This window comes from Lycorma delicatula, chromosome 9 (assembly GCF_047948215.1).
Source record: "Lycorma delicatula isolate Av1 chromosome 9, ASM4794821v1, whole genome shotgun sequence".
NCBI classification, from domain to species: Eukaryota; Metazoa; Arthropoda; class Insecta; order Hemiptera; family Fulgoridae; genus Lycorma; species Lycorma delicatula.
Genome location: NC_134463.1, coordinates 84994370 through 85009849, shown reverse-complemented (window position 1 = coordinate 85009849; position 15480 = coordinate 84994370). Strand labels below are relative to the sequence as shown.

General features: G+C 29.6%; 1 protein-coding gene across 1 annotated transcript in view; it reads left to right on the top strand.

Annotated features, from left to right (window-relative positions):
• Positions 1-15480, top strand: part of LOC142329732 (superkiller complex protein 2-like) — a 71307-nt gene that overhangs the window by 31028 nt on the left and 24799 nt on the right. Inside the window, exons 8-11 of the mRNA XM_075374465.1 lie at positions 4779-5127; positions 7040-7150; positions 9846-10077; positions 12810-12963. Coding sequence (XP_075230580.1) covers positions 4779-5127; positions 7040-7150; positions 9846-10077; positions 12810-12963 — 846 coding nt within the window. The remainder of the gene's footprint in view (positions 1-4778; positions 5128-7039; positions 7151-9845; positions 10078-12809; positions 12964-15480) is intronic.

The following is a 15480-nucleotide window of genomic DNA, read 5'->3' as shown; positions in this document are numbered from 1 at the left end:
ATACTCTTACGAGGTGCGACAATAAAGTAATGAGACTAAGACTGATTTTTCTTTGCAAGGTGTAGCAACCCTGCAGCTTGCGTAGGCACACCATCTTTGACCTGGTCTATAAGTTACTTCTAGTCCAAGCGGCACATTGATGCAACTGCTCAGTCATGAGTTGTGCTGTAATAAGTGAACACATGTTTGTGTCTCTTGTCACAGAAATGAAACCGAAAAATATTGCGCAACGGTATGCCATTTCTTTTTGTGTTAAATCGGGTGAAAACGCGACGACAACTTACGGTAAGCTTCAGATGGCTTTTGGAGAGGAGGTTATGTCAAGAGCTCAAGTTTTTCGGTGGCATAAAATTTTTTGTGAAGGCAGAATGAATGTTGAAGATGAAGACCACAGTGGACGACCATCAACCTCATGGACAGATGTCAACTTGACCAGGGTGCATGAAATCGTACGATCTGATCGAAGATTATCCGTGAAAATGATTGCAGAAGAACTCAACATCAATCGATCGAGAAACGGTTCATCTAATATTAACTGAAGATCTTGGTACGAGAAAGATTTGTGCAAAAATGGTCTCCAAAAATCTCACACAACAACAGCGAGAAACACGGAGAAATGTGGCAGCCGATCTGTTAGAGCAAACGGAAATCAATCCAGATTTGTTGAGCTGTGTTATCACTGGTGATGAAGGTTGGTTTTTTCAATACGATCCAGAGACAAAACGCCAAAGTTCGCAATGGTGCTCAAAGGGATCACCCAGACCAAAAAAAACTTGCATGTCAAAGTCAAAAGTGACATGCATGCTTGTGTGCTTCTGCGATTCCAAGGGAATTGTTCATAAAGAGTGGGTGCCTCCTGGACAAACAGTTAACCGATATTTCTACAAAGAAATTTTAGAAAGACTTCGTAAACGAGTTCTTAGTGTCCGTGCCAACATTGCTGATAATTGGATTCTGCATCACGATAATGCGCCATCCCATACATCTGTCAGTACAGCAATTTTTACCTCAAAACAAATTTCAGTACTACCACAGCCACCTTATTCACCAGATATCACTCTGTGCGACTTTTTTCTATTTCCAAAAGTCAAAATGGCGGTCAAGGGACACCATTTTCAAACAACACAAGATGTCCAAAAAGCTGTGATGAGGGTCTTGGCGGATATTACAGAAGATGAGTTCCAGAAATGTTACCATCAATGGGAAAAGCGCTAGAATAAGTGTGTGCAATCAGAGGGGTACTACTTTGAAGGAGACAACACTAAACATGACTAAAACGGTAAGCAACATTTTTTTTCACATCAGTCTCATTACTTTATTGTCGCACCTCGTATACTAATAATGTTATTGAAAGTTTGATTAATGTTTATAATTATGAAAAATATAAACCAGCATATAAGCCAAAAACCATATAGTAAGACATGCAGAAACCTTTTCAATGTTTCTCTAAGTATAATACCATTTCTTAAATTCATTTTTTGCGTACATTACAGATCTGTAAATACAATTTTTCTGTCACCCTTAGTTTTCAATAAATTATGCATCAAAAGAAATTAAGGGAAAATATAGTTAAAATCTGTAAAATTATAATTTTGCATCCCGAATTAATGTCCAACAGTAATCAGCTAGCAAGTTAGTATTCCATTTCCCTGTATAGCAGCTTTCCATCACCGTAATGTCTTGGTGGAAATGTTCACTGTGTTCATCACTTATGTCTCCAAGGTTGTCTGGAAAAATGTTCAGATGTGAGTGAAGGAAATGTATTTTCAAAGACATATTACATCCCATATCTCTGTATGAAGTAAGAAGTTGATTACAATATCGTGGTAATTGTCAGATTTTTGTTTGCAGAGAAAACTTTTGTAAACGTCTTTAAATGAAGCCCAAGTTTCACTTTCTGCATTTTTAACACAGAGTTAAATACATTATCTTTGACCAACTCTCTTATTTGAGGACCAACAGATATTCCTTTAATTTTTCCATCACTTAACATTTGCAAAAATTCTGCCTGATGTACAAAAATCTGGGACTATCCTTCTTCATTGTTTTTACAAAATTTTTCATTAGTCCTAGCTTGATATAGAGAGGGGGTAAAATTATTTTTTGGGTTCAACTAAGGGCTCATGAATAATATTTTTCCTATTTGGAGTTAATTGTCTCATTTCTTCCATTCTTACAACATAATGTTTATCCCAAGCTTGGCTGTCCCATTCTCAAAAAAAACACATATACTTAGTATAGCCTAACTGCATGTCTAACAAAATAGCTATAACTTTCAAATCAGCACTTATGTTCCAGCTATGTTTTTTATAATTATTTTTTCAAGAACATCTTTCATCACATCATATGTCTCTACTATAAGCGATTGCTATCGAAGGATATTTGTTACTGTTGTGTCGTAGAACCACTTTTAAACTATACTTGGATGAATCTATGAAAAGGTGCCAGTCCTCTGATTTATTAACTTGTCCTAATTGTACATAAACTCATCAATATTTGTACAATAAACCAAATACCAAATTATTTTTATCAATCAATAAAGTATTGAGAAAGTTCTTTTTGTCGGCTTCAAAAACCCAAAATTTTAAGGAAAATTCCAACCTTGCAGTCTTGATCCTAACAGTTCAGCTTGATTTTTTGGTAATTTTGAATCCCTAACAAAGTCATTTAATTCACCTTGTGATATAAGATGTGAATCAGAATCATTGTTTTCTTCAGTACTGCCTGATTATTCATCACTGCTTTTTGAAACACACATTCACAGGTGGTTCAGGAACTGAAATAATTTCACTGTGAGATACAGGCCTCATTGCAGATTGCAATGAAGGGTATTTTACAGTATGTTTTGATTTTTAGAAATTCCAGACACACTTGTTAAACAAAAGTAACAATCGGTTACATGATCCTTTGGTACCATATGTACACCAGATGGCAAAGCCTTCCGTGTACCTTTCAGCCATCCATTATACAGAATAATTAGTGCATACTATATGAGGAGCCCATGTCTAATCCTGATCACTAATTTTATACTGAAAGTACAAGTGATATGCTTTTTTAATTAAAGGTGCAATGTTTTTTCTATTTGATTGTACGGTAAACTCACCACATAGATAACAAAAGGCATCCACATCATTTACACAATTTTGAGGCATTATGACACTTAACTTAAGACAGCAATGAGACTGAACAAATTCATTCCTAAATCCAGTGTTTAATACAAACAACACAGCTGTGTTTTCAGCTATATGTTTTGACCTGCACAGATATGATTAATCTTGCTCAAATCTTCAGTATTAGATAGATATGATGTCATAAGATATGACTATGATATGATTAAATTCTTTATCTAATATTGTTTATAGCTTACAAATTATTTTAATAAAGTTAAACAATAAAAAATGAGCTAACAAAATACAATGTAAGTGCTTAAAATGCTAACTATATGTTGAAAAATGAAAAAAAATCCTTTAATTAAACTTTTAAAAATTTTTCAAAAATAGTTGGCGAAAGAAAGATTCTGAGTTCATATTCATTTTCAACATCAGAAAACAGATTAAAATCATGTATCGCATGTTAGGAAACAAAAATTGTTTATTAGTGTAATTTATGTGGTGTCTATAAAATAACATGTAATGATTGTAATAAAGATTGTATTAGGAAAACTAATAGATCATTTAGGGCAAGGTTTGCTGAACATTTTAGACGTTATAAAAACAATAAGTTAGGATTTTCTAATGTTGCCGAACATTTAATAGTTAACAAACATTCCATTACCGATTTAGAAACAAATTTAAAAATAATTGAAATTGCAAAAGAAAATGATTATAATGATAAAATATTTAGACATTTTAGAAAAATATTATATATACAAATATAGACAAAAAATCAGCTTGATTAATCTGCAGAGTTTGATAATGATTTTCTTATCAAAGCTGCTATAGATAGCTGCACTTTTGTAAATATTAAGTAAAATTCATAAAATATTAGTAAAGTTCTGTATGTAGAGGCTGGCCACTGGCTGTACAGGAAATTTTTAAAAAAATTTTATGTTATTAAGAATGTTTAATATTTAATTTTTGACTGCATATTTTACACTATATATGTGATAAATTTCATAATGTGTAATTTTAAAGTTTTTAATTTTTTGATTAACTGATGATAAGGGAAAATCCTCAAAGTGCTTTTGATGTACAACAAATGAAGAAGTAATAATAAGGTAAGAAATATTACTAGATTCTGTACTGTGGTGGATTGCTGAATTTTACTTTTAGTCTTTACTGCAGAATAAAATTTAAACACCTAATTGTTTAGCATTGTGTATTGCTCATGCTGAGGTTGTGCATATATATTTTCTCAATTAAAAAAAAAAATTGACATGGAATAATACATATAGGCATATACATAAAGGCATATTAATCCCTTAATTCTTATTCTGTATAATAAAAGTTTGAAACTTATATACTTTGAAATATGGTGAATAAAACTGGGTTGCGAGTTCTTATGTCCCACAGTAATAATTAAAATTGGCTACCGGCAGGTATTTTGGGTATATCTCATGAGTGAGCTAATGATTTAAAAATGTTTACCTTTTCTGTTTTCCTGCCCAATAATCTTATCCGTAAACATCTGTTACAGTATTGAATATTTTCAACTTGCTTATTTTAAACATTTTTTGTACTTTTATTAACAATTGTTATAAGAATAAAAAAATTCTTGTATTTTGTATTAATATTGTATTTTGATAAAATTAAAATTAAAGCAAACTGTTTCTTACTAAGGTATCACAAAGCAGAGATGTCCAGATTATGTCTGGAGAAACCCACTGGTGGTCGTGGGGGAAGGGGAGGAAGAGGTGGTGGTAAAGGAAGAGGAGGAACCAGTAATGATGGTGGTATTAATACTCAAGCTCAAGAGAGAAAATTGTGGATATCATTTGTAAATTATTTAAAGAAAAAAGATAAATTGCCAGTTGTTACATTTGTTTTATCTCGTGGTCGATGTGATTATACTGCTCACATGCTAGTAGATTGTATCAATCTGGTCAGTCATACTGAATCTGCGAGTATTACAAATTTTTTTAAAAAAAGTATTATTCACTTGAAAGCAGAAGATCAGGGATTACCTCAGGTATCTTAGTTTTTGTTGAGCTTAATGTAATATTTATTGTGTGGGTTAGGAGTACCTATGAGATTATCTTTTGTGGATCCTTACAAAATTATTTGTAGTCTATAGATCCATTGATCCACTATAAGATCTTTTTCAGTTTTGTGAAAAAAGTAGTATACAAACAATAAATATTTAATAAATTGTTTCTGTAAAAATACATTTTTACTATTTCTTGAATAATATTTAATTTTATATAACAAAAGAACTAATTTTAATTTAATAATCATGTTTATACAATACCAAATGTTTGATTACAGTTCTGATTATTGATTGATTCCTTCAATTAAAAAAAATAAATTTAAATTTTATACCTGTTTATCATGTCACTGTAAATTATTCGGTTATCATTTAAAGTTATATTTGTTGAAATAAAAGTTTAACTCTAAACTTGTAAATATAACATTTTTTATGTAACTCATTAAGTGCAGTTGATCAACATGAAACTTTATATGGTTGACATTAAGCAGTATCAGTTGGATCATGTAGAATAAAATGTTCTAGAAATGTTAGAATAAAATGTAAGAGAATGTAAATCATGTGTTTTTAACAGCAATACTGTACATTAATAATCATTCTCAAGAACTTTTTATACTTGTTTTTCAAGATACAAAGTTTTTATACAAAGTTTCCAAGATTGTGTTGTGTTTAATTTCTTATATTGCTTTTGAAAATTACACCTTGCTTATGTTTTAATATGAGAATTAAAAAAGTAACTTGCAGTAGTGTAAAAAGAAAAGAGTAATTATTGAAGATTTCAGACTTTTTTATTCTTGGAAGTAAAATTCAGGAACTACTTTTCTGTATAATTATATTTTTTTTAATTGCTTATCATAGCATAGCATCACTTTTTTTAATAATAATTCTTATTTATATTTTTGACACCATCAAAGTGCAGTTTTGAAAGGCTTTCTCATGGAGCCAAACATCTGATGTTGCAAAATTCCAGATGTAGACTGAAACTGAATACTTTTAGCATTCCTACTACCTTCCTTTTAAATTGTTTAAAAGGAACCTTCAAAACAACCTAATTGCATGCATTGTAGCATTGTCAATAAGAACAACTCCTTTTGTCAATAACCCTGGCCATCAATTTTCAATCACGTTTCTGAGCTCCTCCTATGTTTCACAATATATTCTTTTGACATCAATCCTATTGTCCTCAGGTATGAATTTAATATGTAACAAGACTTTAATTATGGAAGTAAAGAATCAGCGACACCTATCTTATGGCAAAGAATCATTCAGCACATTCTTGGAAATGAAGAATGGTAATGTGACACTCAAGTGAAGTCTGATGAGGTAGTTCAATACCCTTCTTTCATAATCATACTATTAGAAATCTATGACAGCAAAAAATGACTTTTTTTGTGTTTTTTTAATTTTATGTTTTTAAAAACATGTCTTATCTGATAATTAGGAAGGTTCATAGTAATACATAATTTCATCCAAAATGTTAAATTTCTTTAGTTATATCAACAGTGTTATAGTTATATCACCTGTTTAAAAAAATTATAATTTACACGAGATTAGTTTTTAAACGCCTTTCCTAATTATTTGTCTTTATCAATCTGTCCAGTCTCTGATAAAGCATATCATTTTGAATGGTAAACCCCCCATTCATCACTGGGTTTATCAGTTTGAAAAATAACTTTCAAAAATTCATTGAAGTTCATAAAATACAAGTTGCGCATAAAAATAAAACAAGACTTCAAATTTAGACACTACTTAGAATTGATATGCCATCTTATGGAAAATGAGTGGTAAATCATGTAATATATATTTTTAAGTAGTAAATAACTGTTTATATTTTACCTATTATTATTATTATTGTTATTTATCATTTTATATACAGTTTTTTTTTATATTTCAACAGGTGTCTAATATGGGCAAGCTGTTATCAAAAGGAATTGGTATACACCACAGTGGGATTCTACCAATTTTGAAAGAAATTGTTGAAATGTTATTTCAACAGGGCCAAGTTAAAGTAAGATTATTTAATAATTTGTTAAATGTGTGAAATTAATTTTTTCATAGTACTTATTATATTTATTAAATTTTGAGTAACATTCCTGGGTCAAACCATTTCAAATCACCTGATACAAAATTAAAAGTTGCAAATAACTTTTTTTTATACTATTTACCAAATTTATAACTTAAAAGAGAAACAAGGGTTTACTTCTGTTTAAAAAAGGTTTTTGTTTCACTGCCACTTAGTACAAGTGCTTGAGCCAATTCTATTAAAATAGTGCATTTCAAAACAGGGTACAACTTTTGGCAGTGTATTTCTTTTTGAATATACCTAATTTCATGCAAGTTACAGTGTTTTAAAGGCTTCCAAAAAGTAAGGATTATCCCTTATCCCAAACGTTTTCAGGAAGTATTTTTATAAAAGATCTATAACCAAAAAAAAAAAAAAATAATTGAAGGTGAATACATGATCCTAAAAATATTTAGTTCAAAGTTGGGATAAACTTTGCACATATATGCTTAGCATGAGAATAAAAAGAGATATTGAAATAACATAAAAAATTAATAAAAGTACAATACCTTAGCTATAAAATGCGGTATTTATTTTGCAATATAATCCCCATTTGCACTGTACACTTTTTCCAATGTGTGACAAGTTTTTGCATTCCATCACTGAAAAATTATGGCAGTCTTCCTTGGATCAAAGTAGCCGTAGCTTACTTCACCTCATCATCAGTGGTGTAATGATTGCCTTGGAGATCCTTCTTGAGATGAGGGAGAAGTGGAAGTTGCACGGAGCCAAATCCGGTGAGTATGGCAGATACAGAATAGGCTCAAACTCCAGCTAGCGGAGAGCCATGAAAGTTTGTGCAATACCCATCATGCACAGATTTTACGGTAACCCAATTGCTCAACAATAGGGCCCCTATTCGTTCTTTAGATATGCCTAACTGAATAGCAATGTGTTGCTGGGTGATTCGCCAGTCACTTTGAAACAAATTGTCCACCGCCTTTCAATGTTTCTCGTCAGTACAGAAACTGGTCGTCCACTGCGAGGTGTCTTCTCAATTATCGCTTTACCAGCTTCACATTCACAAAATAGCAACACCCAGCTATTCACAGTACTCCTGTCGACAGTTTCACTACCGTAAACCGCTTATAAACGATGAAAATTTTTCGTAGGATTCACATTTTCAGCTGTTAAAAATTTGATCACTGCACACTATTTTAACTGTGTTGACATATTAGCCATGCTCGATTCCATTTTAACTGCTACTGAAAACAAACTGGTAAACGGATTTCAACATATTATCAGGTTTGTAGAGGGGATTTTTGGGTGCTGCCTTATCAACTCGATAGTAACTTTTGTCTCTGTGTAGCACGCTAGTGTACAAAATTTATCAGTCGAGCCTTGTAGCTTAGATTTTGAATTAGTTTTTTTTTTAGTTACATCCTTCAGTATAGGCCAGAATTAATCTGTAAACATAAAATATAGTTCATACAGATTAATGTGGTTTTTCTTTGAAATTTATGTCTTTAAAGTTTAATATTAGTGTTTCTACAAGTTTTAAAAATGCAAAATTATCCAATGCCCTACAGAAAATTGCTGCTCATAAAATGATTTTTATTAAAAATAAATAACTCCTGTTTTCAATTTTCTAATTGTGATAAGACCCTGACTAGAAAAATAAATAATGAATAAATTTTATGTGCAACTATTTTTGGATGATCTGGAGTGGATTTACCTTCTCTTAAGAACTTTACTCCAGTGCTAGTTGTGATGATGTAATGTAATTCTACTGTAAAACATTTGTGTACATTGATGTAAAATTTGAAGTATCTTTCTTAATTGGCAGTAAACAAAATTAAATGATAACTTATTAGTGTGCTATTTCAGATAATCATGAAACTTGTTTATTCTTTCAAAGGTAACTGACAATGAAGCCATTAATGAATGAGATTAAGTGGTTAGCATCATCATAGTAAAGTACTTACGGCTGTTGAGTTTGTTGAAAAATACTATTGGCATCCAAATAAAGGTGTCACTTTTATTTAGTTGTCCACGTTTCTGGTATTTTTCAGTTGTTGGTTTTAAGTTAATGGCACTGTTTAGGAATGCCAGCCTAACTTTTCACAAGGCTATTACAAGCCTACAAGGCTTTTCATAAGTATTTAGTTGAACTAAATACTAAATAATGGTGTTATAACTTAGTATGAATTTAGAAAAACAAAAAGAAAATGGCCTCTAATAATTTTTAATTATTCATTTCCATTCAAACTGAAGATTTACCCAATGTTAATTATAAAAAACATAAAATTTCTTATAAAGAGAATATATCTCATGAAGTTTGCAGCTGCAAAGAAGGGATTATTGGCAGAAAAAATTATTTTGACCTTCTGAGCAGCATAATTTTGATCTTGTTGGCCAGTCATTTGTTTTGTACTTTAGGTTCTAAAGTTCTTTAGTCTGTTTTATAACAAATCAATTTTCTGAAGAATGAAATATTGTACAAATGTCTGCTTGAAAGTCAAAAATTTATTTTATTGGCAGTGTACGTATATAAAAATTTGATGTACTCCAAAGGGAACTAAATTTTTGTGCATACATTTTGATATTTATCATTACAAAATCATATAATGTGATTATAAGTATTTATTCTTTGTTTGGGATGTATTATTATCAGTCCTTTTCTTGTTTTTTTTTTTCTTAGCTACTTCTTGCCACTGAAACATTTGCAATGGGGGTAAACATGCCCACGAAGACTGTTGTGTTTGAATCTATAAGAAAGTATGATGGTAATGATTGGCGGAATTTGCTGCCTGCAGAGTTCATCCAAATGGCAGGTCGTGCTGGACGTCGTGGGATTGATAAAACTGGCACTGTAGCCATTATGTGTAAAAATAGGGTACCTCCTGAAAGAGATCTAAGGAATATGATGTTTAGTAAGCAGCTTTGTTTTTTAATTAGTCATCTCCCAATTATCCACAATTGTAATCAGGAAGAGGATTGCAGATAATCCAAAAATAATATTTAGTTAAATAATATGTGTGAAAATGATCTAATTCTGCCAACTGTACAGTCTTCAGTGTGCAGCTGTACAGCATTTACATGCAGTATTATATTTAGGTATAATGGTAGATAATGTAATAAAATACAGTACACTACATTACACTGTTATATATATGGTAAAAGTAATATCCAGAAGTTTATTCAAAGTACATATTAACATGTAACAAATTTTCACTATCACTAATACTGTGTGCGCAAAGAGATTGTACACACAGTAGTGTGTGTACTACATAATACATTAACAAATGCTTATTAAAACTAGAATAGCTAATGAGAGTAATAAGATATTAAAAAAAAAATAATAATAATAATAAATTGTGCGTTTTGCTCTTTCAGATTTAAAAAAAAAATAAAACGATTTAATGTAAAATTGTTTTAGTGTTTGAAAACGCATTCTTTTAATTGAACTTAATAGTTTGCGTAGCATAATAATAGCGCACAATGAACTTATATATCCAGTGAGTCTTATCATATCCACAGTGAAACTAATACAGAATTTTCATATTCAAAACAAGCACACATTCAAGCAGCAAATGAATTAATGGAATAAAACCTATCACAGAACAATGAAAAAACTTTAAATTTTTATCTTCTTTATAAGTTTTTAAAACTTTATTTTTTTTCTGAAAGGCATCGCAGTTAAACTGCTTGGATAGTTGGGAGTTGACTGTATGAAAAAAGAGTATATACTTTTCTTAATATAAAATTTTTATAACTATAATTCTGTGTTTTTAAATTTTATTGTTGCTGATTTCTAGTGGAAAATCTATGTTGGTAAATCGGTTATCATCTTTGATTAGTTAAAGTCCCAGTTTTAATCGTAACTTCTGGGTTTTTATACTTATGATTAAACTTTTTCATAAACACTTTTCTAAGTCACAAAAACAACACTAAAAGAAAAAAAAATGATTTAATATCTGCTTGGTGGGAATTTGTTTTTAATGAAGAGTTCTAGTTATCATACATTTGTTTTATTTATTGCAAGAAGTTATCTATTTTCCTTACCTCTGCTTGGCATATCTCTTGGTTTTAACTATGGTTTTAGCATGATTATATTTTGCTGATTAACTACATGAACTGGCTAATAAGTTGTTATAGTGCTAAAACTAGGGTTCCTAATGTCATCAAAGTATTGTTTGGGATTATATTAGGGAATGGAATGAGCTTCTGTGGGGCTTCAGCTAAACAGTTAATAGTAAAGTTGGACACTTCATCATAACTTTTGGAACCGTGTATCAACTGGTTGTTCTTCTAAAAGAACAGTATATTTAAGCTGATCTACAGAGAATCGCTGATTAATAATGTGCTGCTCCTGTTTGGATAAAAATGCCCTAATCTCCCAACAGGAAGAAATTCCTTTATGGGGATGTTAAATATGTTAAAGTTGCATTTGAGAATGAGACTTTAAGCTTTAATAAAAACTCGAGCCATCACAATGGATGTCAAAGTGACATCCATTGTCACAAGTAACTATACTCGTCTCATGTTTATTAGTAATCACAAATGAGTATAGTTAAGACAATATCACATGATGCTTACAGAAAGGTATTTTATTATGCATTTCTTTTCCACATTTTAAGCCATTGAACTGGAAACCTTTTCTTATTAATGGAATTTTTTTGATAAGCTATCTGGTAAGAAAAGTATGCTTAAAGTAAACTGGTGAGTACCCCTATCCTGACAATATGCCTGCATTTACAGTACCTATAATACATTAGTTTTGTAAAACCTGAATGAGACAGTAATTGTTCCTAATCCTTTATATTCACCTGATTTAGCACTTGACTGGAGAATATGTAGGTTTTCGGTATTTCTCAAATTTGAAGATGAATTTATAGTGTGATATTTCAAATTTATTTACTAAAAATAAACAAGGAAAATTCACTATTAGTGTTAAAGTACCCAGAAAAGCATCCCAGAGATTTTTCAAAGAACAACAAATGTTTGTAATGATGTACATAAAGTTAAGGAGGTGTTCGTCTCTATATGTAGCTTGCGGTAGACAAAATACATTCACTTAAATATTTGAAATTTAAGACAAAAACTCATAAATCAAGTTCTCATTAATACTATGCTTATATAGTAGTGAGTGTATTTTATAAATCCTATATTATATTCAGCACTGAATTGCTGAAAAAAATGTAAACATTCACAAAAGGGATTATGCATTCCTTTCCCAGGGAGAGGATTATCTATGCTGTTTCCATGTTTGCATTTTATATTTTAATGAAAGAAATTGCCAAAAACAGTATCCTAGAACTCAGTGTATTTTTTCACGCAACAAGACTTAATGATAATATATAATAAAGCAATTGTTATTATATTTGGTATTATTAGTGCAACAATAATTGAATTAACTTTTAATATAAATTTTAATTGGAAATTGAAACTGAAGATGGTCTAAAGATCAAAAAAATCTTTCAATTGATGGGAGATCTGCTTTATTATACAGTTTGCAGTTTCATTTATTATTTGTTTATATTCACAGTCAATTAAGAAGAATGAATATTATATCTAAATTTTATGTACGTTTCACTACTAGCATTAATGTTAAATCATTACCCACCATTACATTAAAAAAAAGTAAAATTTTTCATTTTAACAGATAAACCATCAAAATTAGAATCTCAGTTCAAGATGACATATGCTACAATTCTGAAAAACTTGTTAAGAACAAATGAAGCTACAAATCCTGTAGAAAGGATGATGTCCAGTAGCTTTAAAGAATTTTCAGAACAAAGTAAACATGGTGTGTACTTGTAAGTATTTTTTTTAATTATTTTGTTAAAGGAAGATAAATAATCTGAAATGTTTATTAAAATAAATGTTTGTTTTGTCTTGCTGTGGAAGAAGTTAACCTAACCATTAGTCAATTTCTCAAACATGGTTACCGCTGATGTATTAATAAATTAAAAATTAAACAAAAGTGAAAATCCACCAGTAAAAATTTTTTAGAGTGAAAATATTAAATGATAATTAACAAATGTTACAATAGCATAATTAAATTATATAATGTTATTACACTTTTAGGAATTTGCCATGAGTTATAACAACAGTGTGTTTTGACAAGCTTTTTTTTTGACTTGAAAGTTAGACATTTAATGATGATCCCAGTGAGCTCGCCTAGATAAATAAACAATTGTGCAATTTATTAATGTGAACCATAAGCATTATTTTTTACCATTAGACCTAACCAGATACTGGTTATTATTCAAACAGATATTCTTAAATTAAGTAGTTGATGCGTTCTGTATCGCTGACCACTGGAAGGTAAATATTTACAAAAAACCCATAAAATCACTTATTTTTTGCTGTAACATTTTATAGAATAATTGAAAAGAATCACATTAAAGAAAAAAAGCAACTGCACTGAGGAGAACTTCTGTCAACCCCAGCCAAACTAAATGCAAGGTAGATTCCAGGGACCAGGATAGCACACTGTGAAATGTGATTAAAATAATTCTGTAGCAATCATGTTAATATTTTACCTGATTCATTTTGATTATTTTCATTATATATGATATGGTGTCATCAACATAACGTTCGTATAACATATCATGTTGGGTTAGGATTTTTTTAATATAAGTATCTTCTAAAAATTGTAGATATATTTCTGCCATTATTGTCAATAACAGTTCACTCATCGCTAAATGAAAAGGTTGTTTATAACTTTGGTTATTAAAAATAAAAAAAACTGCAATCACAACATAATTAAATCATATCAATTAATTAGTTTATATACTGTATATTTAAATCTTTATTGTTTTTTAACGTTTTATTTATAAAGAAGTTCATTAGAACTTCACCCATAAGAGTCCACAGAACTGGATGACACGGCGAAGTCTGTGAACTATGTTTATAGTTCTAACATGACCTAACTTAAAAGTGAAATGAAAATGGGAAAAAAAAAAAAAAATAAGCATGAAATATTATATTTCAGTTCAATTAGATTTGTAATAAAGAATACTTTTAAAAAATACCTCAAATTTTGTTAGACAACATCTTTTTTTCCATTTGATGAACCATGGGACTCGAATGTCATTTTTTCCTCAAAAAGGTGAGTTTACAGATCGTGCTGCTAGGTAGCAGTACTTGATAGTGCTAGGTAGCATACAAAAACTTCATGATGTACTTGAAATAATTAAGTTTAGAAAAAATATACTACAGCTTGTTTTAATAATAAATGTTCATATGTAAATGAAAGAACTGAAGATGAAACAATTTTTAATTAAAAATATTGCTATTACTAATGGTTAATACTGTAAATAAATTATACAATATAATAAATAATAAAATTAATATGACTAACAATATAAAATTAACAACAAATAAAAAATGAAAAAAAATATATATATAAAAAATAAATACACTCCCATTTAGTAACAACACCTGCATATACTACAAATAATAAATTAACTAAATATATTACTAATAATAATTATAAGATATCATATAATAATGATGCTAATTTTTATAAACAAGGAGTATATATATATATATAATGTATGACCAATCGTAAATTCTCTATACGTACAAAAGCAAGACATGGATAGTATTAAAAACGATAAACCAGAAAATTCTAACTGTTAAACATATGTTAAATACTTCAATCATCCAAACACATGAAAATTTTAGACTTTTTATAATTATTATAATACATCTAATTTAGAAAAATATCACGTTTACAGTAATCATAAAAGGCTAATTAATGAGCAAAAATATTTTAAAGATGATAAATTGCTTAATCATACTCTGAATATAGAAAAAAAATAAAGATATAATTTAAATAAATAAAATATTCTTACAACATGATAAATGGTTCCCGTTAATTTCATTTTATTCCACCAGATTACAATTTACATTTCAATCAATCCAATATACTGCAAATAGTTATAAAGTGTTTGCTGATCATAATTTCAAACAGTCATAACTGTTTGCTGATAACAGCAAACAGTTATGACTGCTTAACCATTTTAGTTTTTTGACTTTATTTTATAGTATTATTTTGTTCTCTGACGATGGTCTAAGGACTGAAAGATCTAGAGAAACACATTTAATTTGCTGGTAAGGTGGATTTTCACTTTTTTAATAATTTTTAACTGACCATTAGTGTTTGTTATTGAGAATTTTTAGGTAAGGTTGATTTTTGTCATTCAACTTATAACTCATTTTTTTCTCTTCTTTTTTCATAGAATTAATTTGGCTATACTCTTAAACAAACTGGATGCAATAATAACATATTTTAATTGTCATTGACTAAGGCGTTAGTCATAGCC